General features: G+C 42.6%; 1 protein-coding gene across 1 annotated transcript; it reads left to right on the forward strand.

The window, feature by feature from the left end:
• Window positions 1-8,147: 8,147 nt before the first annotated feature.
• On the forward strand, window positions 8,148-10,524 carry LOC144464404 (uncharacterized). Its single transcript, XM_078171197.1, has 2 exons — window positions 8,148-8,304; window positions 9,497-10,524. The coding sequence occupies exons 1-2, from the start codon at window positions 8,148-8,150 to the stop codon at window positions 10,522-10,524; spliced, it is 1,185 nt and encodes a 394-aa protein (XP_078027323.1).
• Window positions 10,525-23,755: the final 13,231 nt, after the last annotated feature.

Below are 23,755 nucleotides of genomic sequence, written 5' to 3' on the forward strand. Positions count from 1 at the left end.
CATGCACCCCCCCACATACACATGCACACTTATGAATATCATCATGCACACACACATTTTTCCCTCAAACGTGCACCTCACGCTCCTCACAAGTACTTAGCGCATTAGAGAAACAAAACAGATCTACCTCTCAGCACACACTTTAATCCTCAGGCATCCAGCTCTGGGATGGTGTGAGAGAGTCTGATGCTGAGCTCTGCATCCCAGCAGGTCTGCGCTGACAGACGGCGGTCTCTGCAGAAGGATAGGTCACCGGGTCATGTGACCTATCTTTGGTTGAGCCCAAAGCAGACACAAGGGCCATGCCACTAATCCACCCATCCTTCTTCAATACGCTGTCGTCAGGCGAAGCATACATCTGCAAAAACAAAATGTGGCAGCGGCAGGTTTCCAGGGCTGGAAGGTCTTAATCACAATATAAGTTTTATCATTCCTGCTCATACTGAAAACCTGGAAGTTTCGTGCAGCTTTCCAGTAATGAAGAAGTATGAATATGTGAAACTTGAACCCAAATATCCTGGAAAAATACCACCAGACTGCAATGAATCGTCGTACTGGTCATGAGCTGCCTTTTTTTCTTTTCTGAAATACAACCCTGGCCTCGGTTTTGGCAAAGATTAACCTCTCTCTCTCTCTCAAGAAAGTTTAAAACAACCTCTTTAGTCCTTGGTTGTTGAAAATGTCCTGGAAATATCTTCCAAATTGAGACAAATGCTTCTTCTTCTACCTTAAGAGACAGTAAAGGTCACAAAGGTTGAGCTGCTGATCCTCACGGTGAACAACACTGTTCAGGGTTTAACCCACAAAAACTGTGTGTGTCTGTGAGATGTGAGAGGCAGTGAGAGTCATGTCTTTTGACAGATACATGGGCACAGGTCCTGCTGGTGGCTCAGTGCAAACATGATGATTTAAGTTCAGTTTAGGACTAGATGTTACAACCCCTGATGCACATACTTGAAACAATAGCCATGTTTCCATCAACCTGTTTAGATGCACGTCTAGAAGTATCGTATCGGAAAATTATGATGGAAACGGCAAAATTCGAATTAAAATCCCCTGATACGCACAAACTAAAATACGCTCGCTTTAGCCGGGTTTTGGTTGATTCGAAAAAATGTTGATTCGCAAAACGGGGAATGGAAACAGTTATGTTCGAGTTAAGTCTCACATAGCGCACCTCTCTCCATGGTGATATCCACACTCCGGGTCGGGAAGGCGGTAATGCATTTACAAGCTGGTTGCCAACCGCCAGAAAACATTGAAGAAGAAGAATGCGAGACTTGTTTTGTTTCCAGTTCTGCGGAACACTCGCACGAGTTCGTAGTTTTCACCAAAGTCCGTACATTTAATGGAAACACACAGGATTCGTATTTCTTTTAATGCGCATTTCCCAATGATTCAAATCATTTTTGGATGGAAACATAGCTTATGAGTGGGAGTAATAGTGCTGTCTGGAGGTCCAGTGTGAGCCAAAGGGTATAAGCTTCATTGGGGTCATCAGGTGGGTGCCATCCTTCACTGATGTGTCATGATAGACCTATAACACCTCCAGAGGGCTTATCCGCATCACATGGCATCCCAGGTGCGCCCCCCTCTGCTTTTTGTTCCTCATACCCTGCTGTTGTTAGTGGTATTTCGGGGCCCAAGTGGTGTCTCTCCTCCTGATCCATAGCCACCCACTTGATGCTCAGCTGTGCCAGAGAGGGCTTTTTATTGCCTGACACTGGGCTTGGCTTTCAATTCCTTGCCTCTGCCTCTGCAGCCCACTTCAACTGGGCAAACCAGCGTTGGCTGCCAGCTTGGCATGCTTAAGGCTCGTAGGCCTCCTCCACAGCATCCTCCCAGGGCACAGTGAGCTCAATGATGTAGACGAGGAGCAGTGATGAAGACCAAAGCAAGGCCATCTCAGGTGGGAAGCGTGGACACTGATTCAGATCCGCCAGTAACCTCCAGTCTTGTGCCCCTCCCAGTCTGGCTGGTGTCTGATTTTACTGTACAGGCCTTGGATTGCTTCGCACCTTCACGGACAAACCCTCTTGTACTTGCTAAAAACTGTAAAAAAAAAATTTGCTTAAAAGTGAAGTTACTGCTGCTGTGTCACTTGTGTATAAACTCAAACTCTCTAATTGGAGACTAAAGGTTTCATTCTTGCTGCTGTATGAGACCAAATATACAAGTGATAGGAAAACATGAATAGTATATTTTGTATGCCTTCATACTTGTGTATTATTCAGTCTAGTTTGCCTAATTTTCCAAGCTTTAGAAACCGACGATACTTTGACACTGTTCAACATCTCATTTTCTTAAAACCAAGATAATTCAGGATTATAGTTTGGCATTCTTAAAAAGGTGCAGACATGTTATCATATGACAGATGCAGAGCTCAACGAAGTGTTCACTGCTTTGTCCTGCAAACCACGCCCTTCATATTGGGTGAAATACCAAGTTTTTTGGAGCCTTGATGCAGCATGGCATGCATTAATGTTAATGTGGTTCAGTTAAATGAAGGGGCAAAAAAGATAAAAACAGAAGTTGACCATCACGGCTAGCTCAGATGTGGCAAGACCGTATTTCAAATCAATCAATTATCAGATGAAACAAGTTCTGTGCTAGCTAAACACCAAAATGTGAAAGTACCATTTCTGATAAATGGCCGCCTTTACGTTCACATGTAACTGAACAAGGTCGCAGAGAAAACCCTGCACTCTGTTAACCACATAAAGATGTTTGCTGCATGAAGTGGATGTGGACAGTTTGAGAAATGGAGGCGTTTACAATCTGCTGAGGAAACAAATGGAGGGCTGAACGAGTGCTAGCAAAGTACGCGATCGATCACGGAGCGGGCGGGGAGGGACGGAGACGGAGGGAACGTGTGAGCGAGGAGGGGAGAGATGGAGGGGAGTTAAGGAGTCGGGGGGCTGGTGGCTGGGTGGGTGCAGATAAAGCCGAGCTCTGGAGGATTAACTTGTCTTGAGTGTGTTTCAGAGCCGGCGTGGTTGAGGGACAGGCACTCTGCTCCAGGGCTCTGGAAGTTCTCAGCAACATCCAGACGCCCTGTCTGCAGTCACACACACACACACACACACACACACACACTCACACAGAAACACACACACACACTCATGCATAAACACACAGTGCGTCAACAGACAAATATCTCCCTCTATATTTGACCCAGTTTTTAACTTGCAAACTCCTGTTTCTTCTTTTATTCCACTGTATTTAAAGCCTGTCAGACATCATGTGTTACATTTGTTCTGTCTTTATTCATAGATTCTTACTTTGTCGAGGTGTAAGGTAGCATTTATTGATTTTCTGTGAGGCTCAACAAACGTATAACCCCATCCTGATACTGATGTTTACATCTTAAACCAAGAAAAAATCTAAATGAATAAGTCAAGCGAACTGTGTCCTTGCTCGATAGATTGGCAAATGTGCCAGTTTAGGTTGCTTAACTTTATTTTTTAAATATGATTTTTTTCAAATACAAACTAAGATCTCTTCACACAGTCAAATTATGTGGCTTCACCTTCAACATTGGGACAAAACATTTATACAGGATTTATATTCAGGCTTAGGTTAGGGTTAACTTTTGGTTTGAGTCAAGTTTAAGGCTGTGGTTAGGCACCATGTCCACCAAAGCGAGAGATAGCAGGTCAACAGTATGCTATATAGAAGTAGTTTAAATCACCTGAAAGCTGGAAACTGAACACTCATTTGAGGTGCAGCTCAGCACTGCGTGTCAAGTTTTTCTCATCATAAATCTGTAATAAACATTGCATGCAAAAAAAGTGCATACCTTGTGCCCCAAACTGTGTGGGACAAATATAAAGTGGACATGTCTGTAAAGGGAGATCTCCTGGATGTTTCTTTAATCAACCAGCGACATGAGTTAGCGGGTCTGTTTCACACCACGAGGCTCTCGTCTCTGGCTGCGTCTCTGGTGTCGGCTGAGGAGCGTGACAGGACCCCAATGTGAAAGCGCTGATAGGAGCTCGACTTTTCAGAACGTTCCCACACGGAGCGTCTCCAGAGCCACCGACACTGACAGCATGATGGGTTACAAGCGTGCCTGCTGTCAGTCATCCAGGGCCCAAACATCACGGCAACTACAGTCCGATTTCTGGTGCTGATTTGTCAGTTAATTGATGAGGTAGTTGTCAGTTTCACTGTCTGATTTTTTTTGTCATGTATTAAGTAAAAAAAACATGTTGGTGTCTAGTGATTTGAAGAGATTAAGACAGATGTTATTTGCACCCAGGTAGCCAACGATTTGCACCTGCGGTGGAATAATGTGGCAATTGCGGCAAGGTGTCCACAGCCAACTTTGGGCCTCTGTCACCAACAATCCTCTAGAAGAAATTTCTTCTTAAACCCACTTCATGAAGATTCTGACTGTCACCAATGTTTTCTTCTTGAGTTGTTAATAAAATAAAGGAAGAGAAGTGAAGCAAATCTCCACAACTAACATTAAGGATTCACAGGTGCAGCACCCTGAAAGAGCAGTGGAGGACACCAATGGGAAAAATTACTCGAGTTGTCACCAAATATGCAACCTCCAACAGATGAGGTTGGATTGACCCAAACAACTGTTAAGTTGTGTGTGCAATACTCAGTGGAGTCTGGTGGCTTTGATATAGTAACGGCTTCAATTCCCCATCACAAGCAGTCTGACAGCAAGGTGAAGCAGTAAGATATTGTAAATATATCATACATTAACACTGGTTGTCTACCTGGAGGTTAGGGGTTGTAAACAAACACTGTGATTCTGATCACTCTGTGTGCTAAAGTTAGCTTAGCTTGCTAACTGAAATTAAGAATGACAGGATGGTAACCTAGCAACAGCATGCAGTTATTGTTTGTATGAGACCAAAGTGTTTTGACTCAGTTTTTACAGCTCAATCACTTGTGAGGACAATTTTTTTTGGAGAGCCACATTGTGTGATTGTGTTTAACACCATGTCGAAGCAAGACAAGCTGAGACTGTTGATGAAACGGCATCTGGACGCGGCGGCTGAGGACATATGTGATCTGTCGGAAGCTTATGAGCGGGAACGCTCTCTTTTAAAGGAAAATGAGAGACTGCGCAAACTACTGTATGCAGTTCACAACCCTCAAGTCCAGTTACGCAGATCAGGTTTGTACATTTTCAGTGTTATTCTCAGACTTTATTCATTTATTGGTTTTAGTCACATTTAGTCACAGTTTACAGGTTGATAGTTGACATTAGACAGTGTTTAGTGCTGGATGTAATTTTAGTCAGGCACTTTTTTGTCATTTCTTTTGGTGCATTGTGTCACATAGCATCTGATTAGCTTAATTTGGCCGTGGTGTTGATTGGGTTCAGCTAACTACTGTAGTGTAAGATTTTAAAAGTTAAGTTAATTTATACATTTGAGTTAATTTACCAAAAATATATTTACAATGTTTACGCTGTTAATTAGTTATATATTTGTGCTTCAGATTCAGATATTTACACCAGCACCTTTAAAACAGTTAAAACAGTCTCTTGAATCTGCTTCTGTGGTTTTACCTCATTACAGTTACATTTGCCCCGGTCTGGGTCATTCCTGGCCTCTGATTGGTTGGGTTAGTCACATGGGTGTTACAGACGACAAGGAATTGTTGTGATTCTGATGCTGTGAGCCTCAGTTAAGTTCTGCTTAAAAGTCATCTGCCTTAATCTTGCTGTTTCCTCTTATGAAGAGTGTCCAAATACCACCTATCGAACCCTCACGTTACAGTGGCTAAAACGGAACAAATACTCAATTTACTTCAGTGAAAGTAGCAACACCACAGCGTAAAAATACTGTGTTACAAATAAAAGTAATTAAAGTAAAATTACGTTAATGTTGCAGCTAGTAAAGGTGGAGCTCATGTTAATCACTTCATATAGGCCTACTGCTTGGTAGTTTAATCTATAATAATACATGTTTTGTAATATCAATATTTATTTATTTTTGCATTAATAATCAGGTTCTGCAAAGTGAAATAATCTTACTCCACACCGTGAACAATCATTAGCTTAGTTTAGCTTGCTAACTGAAAATGTACTGGCAGGGTTGTTACCTAGCAACAGCATGCAGTTATTGTTTGTGAGAGACCAAACTGTTTTTGTACTGACTCAGTTTTTACTGTTAAAGAAACTTGTAAGGACAAGATGCTTCTGTCATTGTGTTTACCTGCATGTTATGCTTTTGTTTAAAACATGAATAATAATAATCTAAAGATATAATATATAAAATTATAACAGTCACTGGGGGCATTTATGTACTTTTTACAGTTAAGCTACATTTTATTGATTACACTTACTTTTATTGAAGTAACATTTTATTTTTAATGCAGGACTTTTACTGTAACAGAATATTTTAACACTATGATATTAGTATTTTTACTGAAGTAAAGGATCTGAATACTTCCTCCACCACTGCTTTTATTTCCTAATGGTGAAACAAGTTGTAACAAATTATGATAGTATAAAAATGATAATCTTTATTTATAAAGAGCTTTTCAAAACAGTTACAAAGTGCTTTACATATCAGTAATTAAAACAGACAAGACATGAAAACAACAACTTTTAAAAGAACTGATAAAAACACTTTAGTGTATAAAAACTGAGAAAATAAAAGACAGTTTAAATGAACTTAAAACTCAAGTAAAATCAGGAAAGGCTCTCCAGTAAAAGTATGCTTTAAGAAGGGACTTAAAAGAGATCACTGACTCGGCCGACCTGATTTCCTCAGGCAGACTGTTCCAGAGCCTCGGGGTCCTGACAGCAAACACTCTGACCCCTTTAGCTTTCAGCCTCTGGAACAGACACAAGACCTCAAAGTATGTCCAAGTGTGTACGGCACTAAGAGGTCGGTCCATATGGTTTAGTCCCTAATAATTTTCTTACACACACCATGGGAACTCTGTCTTTCACATTTTCTTATTCTTCTGGGAAAACGGTTGTAAAGTAATTTGTTTTGTCATGTTTGTTGTTGATAAAATGAACGCTACTGAAGCAAAGGAATCATCAGAGAACTCATTAATGATACCAGTGATATCAGGGTCATACATCAAGTCACAGTTTTCTGTAATATTTGTGTGTATTTCAGTGTTCGCTGCAGAGGTTCCCCCAGAGGTGAGGCCAAGTCTGGACCAGGAGGACCCAGAGTACCCACGCATTAAAGAGCAAGGAGAGCAGCTTCGAGGACTAGAGGAGGCTGATATCCTCAAATGTAAAGGTGATGAAGAGGAACCTCAGTCCTCACAGCTTCATCAAAGCCAGACTGGTGAGAGCAGAGAGGTGGAGCCTCCAACCAGCAGCTCAGCTCAACAGATAGAAACAGAAGGTGATGGAGAGGACTGTGGAGGACCAGAGGACCCACATGGTCATCTTCAACCAGAGACAGACGGCAAGGCCTCACTGTCCTCTGTGATCAGAGCACCTGCATCAGGTTTGTTCATTTTCAGTGTTGTTTACACTCATTTTAAAGCTATGGTCTACGTTTAGAAAGACGATGAGAAAGATCTGAAAAAAGCACCCCCCCCCCCCCCCCCCCCCCCCCCACACACACACACACGCACACCCCTCCCTCTGTGCTCCATGATCCCTCCCCTCCGAGCTTGTGCGCCCCTCCCGCATAGCAACATACAGTTACATACAGTTATCTATGTCACAACATCCACAATAAAAACGAAATATTACCTGTTCAACAAAAACTCTGCTCTATCAGCATCACTTTTCAGGCCCAGATCCTGCTGGAGCTTTCTCCATCGGTCAAAGGAACTGAGGAGACAGAACATGGCGGCGCGAGAGTGCAGCGGCTCTTAGCTTTCTTGTATATGTAGCTTCGTCCACGTTTTTCTGCTCATGTCGAGCAGATTTTGTGTATAGTCGGCAGGACATTATCGACATTGGCTGGAAGTGCAAGGTTGACATCACGAGAGACTTTCAAAAGGCACACAACATCCCGGATGCCATCGGCAGACCTGCGGAGTCACTGTGGATCTGCTGCCCAAGTAAGCGACGCAGACGCCGGAGGGAACGAAGGCAGAAGTGTGGGCGCCGCTCGGGGATATTGGCTAGGCTAAAGAAGTACCCTCACACTCCGTCACTGCCGAGCATCTTCTTGACAAACGCCAGATCTGTTTAGAAGAAAATGGACGAACTGGAGCTATTTATTGCCTCTAAACGCTACGTACAGACCTGTGGGATTACGATCATAACGGAAAGCTGGCTTCACCCGCTCATACCCAATGCTGCGGTGCAGCTAGCGGGCCGCACTAGCCACCGGCAGGACAGAAACATTGAGTCCGGTAAGAGGAAAGGAGGGGGGCTCTGTGTTTATCTCCATAACAACTGGTGTAACAACAGCAGGATCATTGCTCACCATTGTTGTCCAGACCTTGAGGCTCTCTCAATATCCTGCAGACCATTCTACCTTCCCCGGGAACTGAGTGTTGTCACCGTCTCAGCTGTCTACATACCACCGGATGCTAACGTTAGCATTGCTCTTAGTAGCTTAGCAACCATTGTAAACAAACTGCAGCGCGCCCATCCCGAGGGCCTTACAAACCGCTTGTACTTTCAAATGAGGAAGGGGTTGGGACGAGGCGGGACGAGGAGCAGAGGAGTGTCAAAATGGAGCGAGGGGACTGGACAGAGGGTGTGAGAGAGAGAGAGAGAGAGAGAGAGAGAGAGTGCAAATTTGAGCAAGGAGTAACTCCCATGCGGACCGGATGGCTGTGATTGGTCAGTTTCTTTGCAGGTCTGCAGCCAGAAGGAATGGATTTTTTTGGTTCCTTTTGCTCTTCACATTGTGTAGCTAGCACTATTGGGCCATAACCACCGTCTAAACGATGTTAATAATAATGATCAATCTTTCTAAACGTCGACCATAGCTTTAAGTTTCAACAGTGTAGAGTAATTTTATCGAGCATTTTCTAAGATTTAATCTGCTTTCAGTCAGTCAAGCACCTGTTTGTTTCTATGTTGTTTAAATGTAAAATTCATCAGATCTTAACCTGCTGTTTCTACAATGCTACATGCTAGCATGCTAAAAAGTTTTACATGAAGATTCCAGCAAACATAGACTTTCACCTGGGGGAGTGAAATACTCTGCATTTAAAAATCAGAAAAGTTTGCTTTCATTTGTGAAGATGATCTTGCTGAACAAAATGTGTAAGTCTTATAAAAAATATATATATAGTGTATATAGGTATAATATAATAATATATAGTATAATATAATAGTGTAACAGTCACAGGTGACATTTTTATACTTTTAATACTTTAAGAACATTTTACTGATTACACTGACACACTTTTATTGAAGTTAAAGTTTTAATGAAGGACTTTTACTATAACAGAGTATTTTTACGGTGTGATATGATTACTTTTACTGAAGTAAAGGATCTGAATACTTCCTCCATCACTGCTTTTAGTTATTTATCACCAGAGATATCAGTGTCATATATAAAGTTTTCTGTAATATCTGTTTGTATTTCAGTGTTCCCTGCAGATTTCCCCCTTGAGTTGAGCCCCAGGCTGGACCAGGAGGACCCAGAGTACCCGCACATTAAAATGCAGCTTCAAAGACTGGAGGAGGCTGATATCTCCATGGGGGAAGATGATGAAGAGGAACCTCAGTCCTCACAGCTTCATCAAAGCCAAACTGGTGAGAGCAGAGAGGTGGAGCCTCCAGCCAGCAGCTCAGCTCAACAGATAGAAACAGAAGGTGATGGAGAGGACTGTGGAGGACCAGAGGACCCACATGGTCATCTATCATCCATCATAGGAAAGAAACCACTGGCATGCAATGTTTGTAAGAAAACATTTGGCACCATGTACAAGCTGAAATCACACATGAGAGTCCATACAGGAGAGAAACCATTTGGTTGCAGTGTTTGTGAGAAAAGATTCACCCAAAGTGGCCATCTGCAGGAGCACATGAGAGTCCATACAGGAGAGAAACCATTTGGTTGCAGTGTTTGTGAGAAAAGATTTAACCAAAAGAGCAATCTGCAGAAGCACATGGGAATCCATACAGGAGAGAAAGCATTTGGTTGCAGTGTTTGTGAGAAAAGATTTAACGTAAAGAGCTATCTGCAGAGGCACATGAGAGTCCATACAGGAGAGAAACCATTTGGTTGCAGTGTTTGTGAGAAAAGATTTAACGTAAAGAGCAATCTGCAGAGGCACATGAGAGTCCATACAGGAGAGAAACCATTTGGTTGTAGTGTTTGTGAGAAAAGATTCACCCGAAACAGCTATCTGCAGGAGCACATGAGAGTCCATACAGCAGAGAAGCCATTTGGTTGCAGTGTTTGTGAGAAAAGATTCACCCGAAACAGCAATCTGCAGGAGCACATTAGAGTCCATACAGGAGAGAAAGTATTTGGTTGCAGTGTTTGTGAGAAAAGATTCACCCAAAGTGGCAATCTGCAGAGGCACATGAGAGTCCATACAGGAGAGAAACTACTTAGTTGCAATGTGTGTAGGAAAAGATTCAGGGCCCACAGTGGACAGAAAGAGTAACGTTGCAGTGTTTGTAGCAAAGGATCTGCTTTTTAATAAAGCAGCATTAGCCATCTGAGGAAATGTGATTGAAATGTCCTAAAAAAAAACACTATACTACAGTTTAAATGTGCAATACAAAATAAAGACTTTGGCAATGTGATGTCTTGGCTGTCTGTTTAACAGCTGGCTGTGTTGCTCTTCAATTGGATTGTTTTCGTGTCAGTGGTCTTGTTTAGTCAGAGTGTAGTCCTGTATCAGGTGATGTGAGCAGAGATTTTACAAACAACAGCGATAAGTCAGAAGGTAACTGATAGCATAGACGGCGACAGAGTTTTGACTGTGTTCTAAACCTTAACATGTCCAATCCCCACCTACATGGACCAGGAGTCAGAGCCTTTCTGAACCTCCACCACAAAGATCCACCGCTCTCCCGGGTGAAAGTTGGTGTTTGTTGTCAAACTTTAACAGCGACCTGCCGCGTATCATGCCAACATTAAAGGATGTTTTTTTTTCAACAGTGTCTGATGCCGTAAGTCACTGCCCAAGCACCACATTTCGATGACTTCCAAGTGAGGCCGGGTTGCCAAAATGTACAAACTAATTGCTGCACTTCATCTCCGAGTTAAATATTGTATTTTTGGTAACTCTCCAAAATAAGTGTGTTTTCTTTGAATTTTATCACACGGCTCTATTAAATGCTGTATTCTGATTGGTCAGTCGCAGCATTCAGCGGTCTGATATTACTGTGTAATGACCGTTGCTAGTAGGGTCTTTACACAGTTGCTATGTAGCCCAGCGTTGCTAGGGACACTGCCCTGCAACACTGCAGCTGTCAAACAACTTCCGAGGGAAAAAACAAACAGAAATGGCTGATTTTAACATTTCTTTTAACTTATTTGGAGAGTAGCTACACGGATTTTGAGGAACGGGATGCCGCTGAAGAATAAGAATACGGACTTTCTCTGCCAAAAACAAAAGAACACAGATTTGAATACACACTCAACAGTCATGCTTAGTGACATTTTACACATGTTTTATGCCTCGGTTCAGTCCACTAAGCCTGGGTGAGTACAAAACTTTCACCAAAAGTTGTCGAATCTGGTCGGTTTTAATGCACTTTGCGGAGGCAGACAACATTATTTATTTAACTGATAATTAGCCGTGTAATAAGCTGGATAATGTATAATGAGCCGGTGAATACTGGGAAAATAACTCCCTTCAGGGGAATAGAAAGGCTTCTATTCCCCTGAAGGGAGTTATTTTCCCAGTATTCACCGGCTCATTATACATTATCCTTTACATAATCAACTGAAAAAAGAATTGTTTTCATGACCTCGGAACGAGCAATTTTTATCTGCATGGAAGCGGGTCCTTGTCCATGGAGTTTGACAGAATGGACAAACCAAACACTGGCTCTAAATATTGCTATTAGTGTTTTCAGAGTTTTGCAAATCTTGTTGGCCACCGGAGTAAGGGGCTCCTCCGTGACAAGTGTTGCAAAAACAAAGATAATTTAATGTGAAACTCAGCGTTTTAACAGGTTTAATTAACCAAACCATTTGTTTTGGAGAGCAAGAGACGTCTGTGGATAATGTGGCTCACATAAAATATAATCCGTGAGGGCAATCAGCAGTGTAACATGGTGATGTAGATATAAACGTCTCATTTTGAGGTAACAAAAATGGAACGATTCTTAGGGTGCCCTATTTGGTTCAGTTAAATCGAACTCAAGTTCATTTGTGGTACGATATTTGTGTTGGCGCAGCAGCCTGCTCCACCAGTAGAGATGGACCTCTGGTGGTGCGTCATGTGCACTACATGCATCCTCGATATAGCCTCTCTGTCTGAGTTTAATAAAAAGATGAGTGTCTTTTATTGAAAATCATACCGTTCGATGGGATTTCTAAATACCCTGCTGTATGGTAATACCACCCAAGTCCAGTTGGTGAGTGTGGACACCAAAGTCCACTGTTGGATAGGTTGAGAAGTGCACACACACACACACACACACACACACACACACACTGCAGGTCCTCTTACTGTAAACAGGCGCTCAGGTGACAGAGAGACATGATCCAGGCAGCAGGTGACTGTGTGTTGTTTTGCATCTGTTTTTTTCTACCCATGCACGTCTTGTAAATACAATGCGTGTGTGTGTGTGTTGTTCAGTCATCATCATTACTGTCATGTTGACAGCAGGACACACACGTAGTGCTGAGAGGAGTGTGTGTCTGAGCAGCCTCGGGGTGCATCTTTGTGTCAGCAGTGGTGAGTTAATCGAGCCATTACTGTGATTAGCTCCTCTGTGTCTCTGCTGTGAAACCAGGCTGATGGTTGGTGCTTGTTTGGAACAAAATAATACCAGTATTGTTTGGAGGAGGAGGAGTGTGTGTGTCGGTGAGTCTTCTTCATGGGTGACAGATAAAATAATTCTTCTTCTTCAGTATTGGTAATTTTTGTTTTTCATATGGATATATCTTTAAACTGTCACATCCAGGTATTTCCAGCAGCTCTGACAAATATCTTGGTATTTGTCTTGATGACTGCCTTTATTTTAAACCTCAGGTTGATAATCTTCTTAAAAAGCTGAGGCTGAAATCAAGGTTTTATTTTAGGCACTAGTCCTGTTTCTCCTTTGAGGCCAGAAAAGACTGGTTGCTGCTACATTTTTACTGGTTCTGGATTATGGTGATTTGTGAATGCATCTGCACATCGATTGCACATGTTAGATACTGCACATCATAGTGTACTGAGATTTATTACAGACTGTAAAGCCCTTACTCATCACCGGTGGGCCATTTTTGACCCTTCATAGCCTCAGTCACTTGTGTTTGTTCATTTATAAAGACATACTGACATGCCTTTGTACATTTGTACTTTGATTGAACAGAGATCTGACTGTAGCTACAGCATGAGATCTTTAAGTTTTGTTGTCTGTTCCTCGTACACCGACTGAGCTGGGCAAATTACACACCTGGAATATATTTGAACCATACAGAGGAATAGTTTCCAGGAGGGCCCCGTTCATTTTCACGTTTTCAGTTGAATTTATTCACTAAAATCTAAGTGTCTTCTTGGCTGTACAGCAACAATAATCCAGAGGAGATAACCTATGAGCTAATAAAAAAATGTCATTTCACTCTATTTGTCACCGTCTGTCTCAGGACATGAAACACAACCCATGAATGATGGTTGAGTGGACGTTATTTATCAAAGCTCAGGCTGTGCGTGTGTGTGTGTGTAGAGTGTTCCTGTCACAGGAATCTATTTCAATCAGGAGACACAGAAGAATAAAGTAAAGGTAATCTTTAATATGGAATATGATCAACAGATGATTTGTGCTGATTGAAATTTAACAGTCTTTTGCACTTTGAAAAGTCATTAGAAAAATGAGCGAGGGGTCCCTAAAAAACACCCATGTTTGGGATCCAAAAAGTAACTGGAAAAGGAGCAATGGGTCGCTAAAAAACATCCTGTTTGGGCTTTGAAAAGCTGCAGAAAAAAGGATACAGGTCGCTAAAAAACACCTATATTTGGGGGCAGAAAAGTCCCTGGAAAAAGACTGAGGGGTTGCTAAATATTTCCCTCATTAGGGGTCGGAAAATTTGCTGGAAAAACAGCAATGGATTGTCAAAAAACATCGACATTTGGGTTTTGAAAAGTTGTTGAAGAAAGGGACGTGTTGCTAAAAAACATCCATGTGTGGGTTTCGAAAAATTGCTGAAAAAAAGGATGAGTCCCTAAAAAATACCAGTGTTTGGGCTCCAAAATGTCAGGGAAAAAGAGCAAGAGCAATGGTCTCAAACAGTGGTCTTAGCAGGTGTCTTAGGTGACAGGCCATCCACCATCCCCTCCACCTCCCCATGAGAAAGTCAGCTCATACACTACGTCACTTTATAAACAGTGATATGATACATATGAAACGTACAAGAGTAACATATTCATGGTTTGCAGAAACATACAATGCCAACATTTTCTTCTTTCTCCACTTTCTCCTTTTCTATCACTTGAGTATTCTCTGCAGAGTTCCTTACTCTCCTGGATCTCTCGTCTTTCACTTCCCTTCATCTTCAGCAGCGTCTCCACTCAGCAGAGTCTCCACAGTGGCTGTTAGCTTCATTGTGTCTGTGATTTGTCATCTTCTCTTGTGCTTCAGGAGACTTGGCCGGGGGACAGCTGCCTTTGTGTCGTTCTGGTGTTGAGCCCTGGTGAAAAGGCAACAGAGACGAGGCAATGAGCTAAGTGATATTTAGCTCTTTGCCTGCTTCAACACACACACACACACACACACACACACACACACACATGCCTGCAAATACATCGACACACTAAGATAGGCGTATTTAGAAAAACCAGAACACACACAAAGCCATGTCAGTGAAGTCAGCAGCCGTCAAAGCTGGCTACAAACCTCTAAACAATCAGCACACACACACACACACACACACACACACACACACACACACACACACACATCCTCTGTCAGCCTCGAGTTGACGTTGACAGGCTGCTCTTTTGTCCATCATTCACCTGCAGACAAGAGCACAAACAAGAGAGAGAGAGAGGGAGAGATAAAAGCCCTCCCCCCTGCCCGCCGTAATCCAATTACAGGCCTGCAAATTTGATTGGCGCCCCAGGAGTGTGCCTTCAGCTGTCCGTCATTAGCGACTAGAGAACAGGGGGGCTCGCTGAGGGTGCTGTTAGGGTGGAGGGAGGTGTGTGTGTGTGTGTGTGTGTGTGTGTGTGTGTGTGTGTGAGAGAGACAGAGCAGGACTTGCACTTTATCTCTGTTGGCTCAAAGACGTCTCCTCTGTCTTCATGTGCCAGTGTCCAATGTATACTTCCCATTTAGCGGCCATTAGAACAAAATGAAGCACGCTGAAAAATGCCTTTATTAAACATTTGTCAGATTATCAAATGTGCTGCAGATTCCTGTGGAAGGCCTCATGTTCAGATGAGACACACAGTCGCAGCAGGAGGACATGAAGGCTAAAAACACAGTTAAAAAAAAACAGTTAATGTTAAATATCCTGTTGATCTGCTCAGCTTAATGTTTAAGAGCAAAATAAAAGCGGAAATGTAAGAGGTCTGGATACTGATTAGATACAGTGATGGACAGTCTGTTACACATCCAAGTCAGCATCTTGGTAAATATGGTGCATTCAGTAAGCACTTTTCATACACACTGACGTCAGTGAACGACCATCAGGGGATAATTTGGGGCTCAGTGTCTCACTTAAATCCAGATTAAAATATCTTGACAAATACTGGGTGAATTGGCAGGAAATTTGGAGCAGATACTTGGAGGGTGCTTACAATGAATTGTGGAGAATCTAACTGAGCTAACAATGTGTAGCATCTATATACTGACAAAAGTTTAAACATTTATGTTTGTATGTGTGATCTACGAACTGATGTTAGCTCGAGTGAGTAACCAACAACCTGTTTTATACATCCAAAGAACTCTGAAGAAGGTGTGTAATTAAGTCTTTTATTTGTCAAAATGTGCAGCTACACATTTTGTACTGGGACTTAATTGAAGTTTCACAGTATGCACTCTTTTTCAGATTTATAAAGCCGTGCGTACGCCGGTTTCTGTTTCAGAAATCTCAGTAATTGTGGTGCCAGGTGAACATGCATGAGCCTCATTTCTGCTCCCACAGTTCACCATAAATGGATGTAAAAACAGCCTTAAACATTTGCTTGCATATCGATACTTGTGTTTGCTCCATTGTTCTTTACACCTGTCAGTGAGAAATACGGTAAAGAAATTGCAAATTCACAAACTGTGTCGGATTGCTAAGGTTCTCCAGCAGCGCCAGAGCAGCTGTCATTACACACAGCTGTGGCAGTTCAAGGAGTTTGTACCACTAATTCATCTCATTTTTGCATCACAACTATTATCATCATTTTTATGAAAGATGAGCAGTGACTCATTCATAGCGATCAGGTTGAAGCTGACTTTACAAAGTCCTTCACGGGATAAATTTGCATGATCAACCTGGTCTCATTCCGAAGTCGCCGAAATCTGGCACTTGAGCAGTGACTTGCGGTGTCAAAGCCGTCCTTAAACATCAGCATTAATATGCAGCCAGGTGGCTGTTATAGTTTAACGGTGCCTGGCGGCGTCAGGGGGAAACGCGACGGGACAAGACCAAAAATTCAGGCAGCAAAAGTACGAGTAGGGTCCAACAAACACTGACTTTCACTAGCAAGAGCGGTGTTGGCGTCCCGTGAGATTATAAAGCCAAATCCTGTTCTTTTTTTCCTGTTTCTTGTTGAGGAAAAAACATAAAGTTAAATTCGAGGTGCTGTATCTATGTAGTGCTTTTATTTTGAAAGAGACTGTATGCAAACAGAAGTGTATTTTGAAAGAAGACAATGCACGTAACAGGCAGAACTTGACACAGCATCCCAGAACGTCAACAACCAGGGTACCTTGCATGTCGTATCTGTATGTGTAAAGTCCATGACCAAACGTCGATATGTGACGAGGTTGGAGTGAGAATGAGTTGACATGACAGCTAACACGAAGATGAAATTCATCTCTCCGTAATAAAGTTTTGGAGAGCACCTTTAAAATAAATGTTTTAAATGATTAAACAGTGGACTTGTTTGGACGCCTGATGTTATTTTCCCTAATGGATTCCATCGTAAAGCTGCCGTCATGACTGACAGGAATAAAAGTCACAACTCTGGTCGTGCAGACGAAAGATTTGGATTTAAACACAGCTTCAGAAGGAGTCCAGTGTTAGTTTGAATGGCGCTGTGTGAGCAGTATATGTGTTGTGTTTCTCTGTGGATGCCAGTGAGACGCCAGCCATATCAGCGCGGAGCCTTGTATCTGCCGAAGGAAGATCAGTGAGGAAGTCACAGACATGGCCCCAGGTCTTATCTTTTATTGGCTGGCTCCTCGGAGGCTTATCTTTTATTGGCTGGCTCCTCCGTCAAGCTTATCTTTATTGGCTGGCTCCTCCTGAGGACAGCCTGTAAGCCGTGCAGGGCTGAGCTGGAGCTGGAGGTGGAGGTAGAGGTGGAGGGGGAGGCCCTGCCAGGATGACTGGGACTGACACAGATAGCTCTATCACCAGTGTGGGAAAAACACACAACCCTGTTTCCACCTTCAGAGCAGAGACACAGACAAGAGTCTCCTCCTCTCCTTGTTCCCTTTCCTTCCTCCCTTCTACTTTCCTCATCATTGTTTTGACCGCATGACCCATTTTGCACCTCGTGTTACCTGTATGTGATGATGCTTGGAGTCGTGGGGAGTGAAAACTCCTGTGTATCCTTCTTGTTCACTCTGGACCAACCACAGACACTGACACTCTGATGGGCTGCTTTCAATCATCACATGTGACATCATTCTGTTCTGTTCTGTTTGTGTGTGTGTGTGTGTGTGTGTGTGTGAAATGACAGCAGAAGACGCTGCTGTTCTCAACACTTTCTTTCCTGGAGTCTGTCCTATCAGCGAGATAAACAGCAGATCTCCTTCAGCAGGTCTGTTACAGGAAGTGCTGCTCACAGGCGTTACACAGTTTTATCATCAGGAGGAAAGCCGATAACTGAACTCCGCAGACCGACTGAGTGCTAACGATAATTAGCATTTTAAGAGCTTTAAAATACAACAGAAAATGTCTGAAAAAAGGCACCTGCTCTTCTTAAATATCACGAAGTAGCTGCATACATTTTTTAAATTTTTTTAAAAATAAATAAAAAATAAAAACAAATAAAATATGGATATATTCATCTTTTATATATTTGCTATTTTTAATTTTTTAATTTGATTAATTTTTATTTTTCATTTATATTATACTTATTTTTTCATCTGTGTATAGTTGTGTTTTTTGTGCATTTGCACTTTTTTTTAAAATTATTATTTTTTTAAATTATTTTTTGCACTTTGAACGGATGTCCTAAATAAATTGACATTTTCTTTGTATTGACCTCAGCCTGTTTGTGTCTGTCCAGCCCAGTTGCATTGGTGTGTGGGTTTCTCCTCTGCCGTCCTTTCTCGTTTGTCCTTTGTACGGACGCACCCAAGATAAACCTTTTTGTTGCCCTAGGTAGGCGCAGCCCAAAGACTTTGCCATAACCTAACCATGTGCTTTTGTTGATGTCCTGCCGTTGGTTGTGGTATCCTGGAACACACAAGGACACCCTAGCACAAAACATGTAGACATAAAAGGCCACTGACAAAGCGGTGATATGTGACGACTTGGGATGAGAACGACGTGGACGATTGGAGAATTTTGACAATGAATCATTAGTACAAAAGATTTACAACTGCATCATAAAATATCAGATTTTTTGATAAAAAGTCAAAAAGCCTGTGAACATAAAAATATAAGACAAGAACTAAAACTTCCAAGGAGCATTTCAGTAACCAACATCCAGTCACAGAGCTAACAATTCTGTTTAGCGTGCTGCTAACAGAAGCTAAAGATGCTACTCAGAAAACTGACAACACAATGAAGTGTTTTGCTCACAACTACAACAACCAAGTTTTTTGAATTAACAGCTCTAAAGGTGACCCAGTGTGTCTTCATACAACGGTTTGTATGATATCCTACGAATGAGGTCACATACTTGACATAAAGTTATGTACTTAATGTTAAGTTACAAAGGTTCGGGTCAGGCAAGTGAAGTTACCACGGTTAGGTTTAGAAAAAGAAACATGGTGAAACCATACCTTAAAACGATTCAAAGTTCTCACGGTTCTGAGCACCAACCTCCTGGGGAAAGTCCTGTGTTTTGTGACCGATCCACCACCAAAACCTACCTCCTTACAGGGACCTCTTCCTTCTTTACTCCGTCAGTGCATTAGTCATGTGATTGCAGCCTTTGCTCTGTTATACACAAGTTACTGGCTCATGATTATGTGAGATATGTACGAATTTTGGTGCGTTACTTTTTGTTGGAAAACGTATGAACAATGCACGAGAACAGCCTGGGTGATAAAGGCTTGTAGGTGGGGTAGTATGTAGAGTCGTCCTCCATGCCAGACTGATGGAGAAAAAAAACATGACTTCTCGGAAGTTAAATTAATCAAAATGTATGGCCTTCTACTGTATCCTGTCTGTGTTTGAGTCTTTGTGTCCTGTCAGCTCTCAGTCAGGGGGCTGACATCCCCCACACATGTACCCTCTTATCAGCCCCCTGACTCTTGTCCCACCATGGCTCCAAAACCAAGCACCCCCCTCCCCCCCCGACCTCCTCCCAAACACTGATGTCCTCCATGTCTCTGAAATCCTGATAAGTGTGTACATGTGTGTGTTTGCTGTGTGTATTTGTGACACTGTGTCCTGCCGCGGCTCTCTGTCTGTCTCCATGCCTTGAATGACATCACTGGACCAAAAGGGGAAGTGTGTCTGGAGGTGGTGGGTTGTCTCAGGGTTGCTGTGACAACAGCATCATCCATCCCATGGGAGGGAGAACTGGAGGCTTATCACTCGGAAAAGCTTTTAAACAAGGAAAAAAAAGAGTTGAGGCTCTAGGAAGCAGAGCCTGATGGGTAAATAAGTTAACCAGGATCCATCTCCGCCCATTTAAGACCAGTTCCCGTATTCCCTGATTACTAACCCAATACTGTGTGAGGGAGTGTTTGTGTGCCTTTGTGAGGTCCAGGTTCGGTGGGTTTGCCAGTGTTTAAGTGTGATTAACTGTTTTTAAAGGCCCTGCACACACATATACAGGTGCAGCTAGGTTGGACCGCTGCTCAAGTTGAAGTCGACTGGAGCTTTGATGACATATATAAGGTCACTAGACTCCATGTACTGATACTAAGAAAAGTCCTACCAAAGTCGAAAGAGATCAAAAACGTGACTTCCGAAGGGAGATAAAAAAAACTGAGGTGCAGGAGCTGGTTGCACAAAACCCTTTTAAAGATATTCCTTTAAATCTGAGTTATGGTTAATTAGTTGCACAAGACATCCTTAAGTTTTCTCCTTAAGCTTTTCTTAAGTTTTTCTCCTTATTTTGATCTTTTACTTAAGGAAAGTTTGTTAAACCTTTAAACCAGGGAGGACCTTAGCAACCGAAGTAAGGAAAAGTTTATGGTGATAAATGAGGAAAATTTAGGCATCCTGAGAAGAGTGTTACCCAACCAAGAGAACCCAATAGACACCCCTAAAGATGAGCAATTGAATTTGCACTATGAATTTGACTGGAGGTCAGTTTATGATTTGTCTCGGCACCTGGTGTTGGATCACTGGACTTTCCGAAGCTGCGCTCTTCCAGACCCATTACAATTAATGATTGCTCTGTGGTTTCATGCAACAGGTCCAGTCAGAGTTGTTTAATGTACACAAGTTAACAATGTGCTAGGGTCGTTCATTAAGCCTGCTTCGCTTTAGCTATAATGGGGATATACCGTTACTGTTACAGTCTATTTTTATATCTATCGCTTCAATATTTTAATGTGTTAAAATCAACAATAAATATATAGGAAAGTCACATTAGAAGAGGATGTCGTCTTTATTATGAACGACTTCTGTACAGAGATTTCTTTAACCGTTAGCCATATAGCAGTTAGTCTAACCTAATGCTAACATGATTTCAGGTAAGTTAACTTTAAGTCGAATGTTATTCTTACCAGTTTTGTTAGGTTCCTTTCTATAATTAACGATCTTCTTTTTGGCCAGAACAGACAGTCATACTTTTTTGTACCTCTTGGATAGACCTCTTCACCAGACTTCTTGAATTAATTTTTGTTGCAGTTTGTTTCTTTTATTGAATTCCTCCAAAAGTATGATTTTTTTTCTTTCTCCAGCCAATTTGGTTTTCGTGTCTTCTTATCTTCTGCCATTGTTTTTACTATCAAGCCAACTTTGTGAGACGATACTAAGGTGTGACAACAGGTAGTATAGGCTATCACAAGGACACTAAAATAATCAATATTCCTACTATTTCTACTTGACTGGTCATCAGTCATCTGACTGCATAGTCATTGCGGCTTCTGACAACTGTCAACGAGCTGTCATCTGTCTGTGAAGACTGTGGGTCAAAAGAGCCAGAAAAGCCTGCTGGCTTGCTGCAAAATGTGACCTGATGCTGTAGGACATCCTGGTATTTATGACATTTGATATACTGTGCTTGGACATACTAACTCTTTTCTGACTAAACAGTATGGTAATATGGTATTATGGGTACTGGAATGTACAGCATGTACAGTACAACAGTAATAGGACAAAGTCAGACTGGATTTCCGCTGGAAAAATGAACTTGCGTGGTGTGATGAAAGCAGCATCCCTCCTTCTCTGCTGTTTATGTTAATGTACCATGAAATAATAAGAATGTTAACAATCCACATTTCTTGAATAAGAGGTCAGTCCCACCAAGTCTCTTAAACCAGCTGGACATCGGAGAGCCTCGCGATTTCACATGCCAGTGTCAATCAGATTGAACTCTGCACAAAGCAAAGGTGCAAGTCAGTTTGCAACTATGTCTCACCCGGTTGCAAATAAACGGGGTGAAATTTGGTTTAATCGTGCCGTACGCTGTCGCATCCAAACAGGTGCGTCAAGCAAAAAGGGAACTGGTCGTGTATGTTGGCAACAACCACCTGGAGTTCCAACAAGCCCCCAAGTACCTTGGCGTAGGCTTGGACCGGACATTGTCCTACAAGAAACACCTGGATGAAGTGAAGGCCAAGGTTACAGTTAGGGTCTCGCTCATCCGCCGCCTGGTGGTTTCGACTTGGGGAGCTTCCCCCCAGACCCTATGCATATCCACACAAGCCCTGGTCCTACCCGTAGCCGAATACTGTGTCCCTGCCTGGAGTAGAAGCCCACACTTGAATAAGGTAGACACTGCCATCAACAGCGCCCTCCGGATAGTGACTGGTGTGTCTGAAACCCACCCCTGTGTCTCACCTGCCAGGTCTCGCTGGAATTGCTCCGACGGGATGCGGCTACCATTGCTCTGTCAAGAAAAACCCAGAAATACGACTGGCACATCCTGCACAAAGCCTCAACAACACCGGCGCCACCATGCAGGCTCAAGTCTCGCCATCCCTACAACAAGGCAGCACAAGAGCTGCTACAGTCTATTCCTGAGGACTTGTCCAGAGACGCCTGGCTGGCAGCATCCTGGAAACAGACTTGGGAGACAGCTGGGCCCTCCCGCATCCACCGATACATCCAGGACCCAGGTGGCGGTGTAAAAGAAGAAGACCTACCACGCCATCTATGGACCTTGCTGAACCGTCTACGCACTGGGGTCGGCCGCTTCAAGTCATCTCTGAAGAAGTGGGGCCTATTGGACAGTGCGGCATGCAAGTGTGGCGAGTCTGAATAGACTGCCCAGCACATAATCACTGGATGCCCGCTATACAGCCCTCCCTCAGAATCCGGCCTCTTCGACTTAGGACCGGAGATGAGTGCATGGTTGCACGCCATGGAGTTGGCCATCTGATGATACATGAAAGAAGAAGAAGAAGAAGAAGAATGTGCAACAAAAGTAACAGAAGAGTGAAGGTGGTGTTAATCAATGGCAGTCTGTTTACTTCGACATAGCTCTTAGAAAAGGTCTAATCAGACGGATGAAGTGAAAACACCTGTGTGCGTGCACCATGGTTGTGTCAGCTCAAAGAAAAATAATTTTATATTAATCTATGTACAACTTTCTAATCACATTTTGCAACATGTTATCACTCCCAAGGTGTCAAATGTGGCAGCCTTGTGCATTGGTAACAGAAGTCGTGGGGCCACTGACCAGGCTGATGAATGTGACGCCCTGCTGGGAATATGACCAGGTTGCACTTTGAGGTTTTCCAACTTTACACAACATTTTGGCAGCTTTCACTTCTTTCTTATGTATCTAAACTAAAGTAACTTACTGCATTACAAAGTTATTTTTTACTGACTTGTTTGACTGACTCTGCCCAACTAGTACTTTTAAAGATATTTAAAGTTAAAGATGTGCAAGTTTTTAAACTCTGTGTCTGCATTATCCTTTCCTTTCTCTGCGTCGCCTCATGTCTCTTATCCAGCCTGCGAATAAAATCAGGACTGACAGTGTGCCATGACAATCTGCAGCTCTGTCGTCTCATTGGCTGATAAACAGGAAGTCACTTATTCATTTTTTATTAGAAAAAAACAGCATTCAAGTGCAGAGCTGTGACTTTGGGGTTAAGATTCAGTAGATAAATGAGGGGTAAAAACGAATATGGTAAATATACCCTGAGTGTGTGACCTCACACACACACACACACACACACACACACACACGCACGCACGCACGCACACACACA

This window comes from Epinephelus lanceolatus, chromosome 10, assembly GCF_041903045.1.
Source record: "Epinephelus lanceolatus isolate andai-2023 chromosome 10, ASM4190304v1, whole genome shotgun sequence".
Taxonomy (NCBI): domain Eukaryota; kingdom Metazoa; phylum Chordata; class Actinopteri; order Perciformes; family Serranidae; genus Epinephelus; species Epinephelus lanceolatus.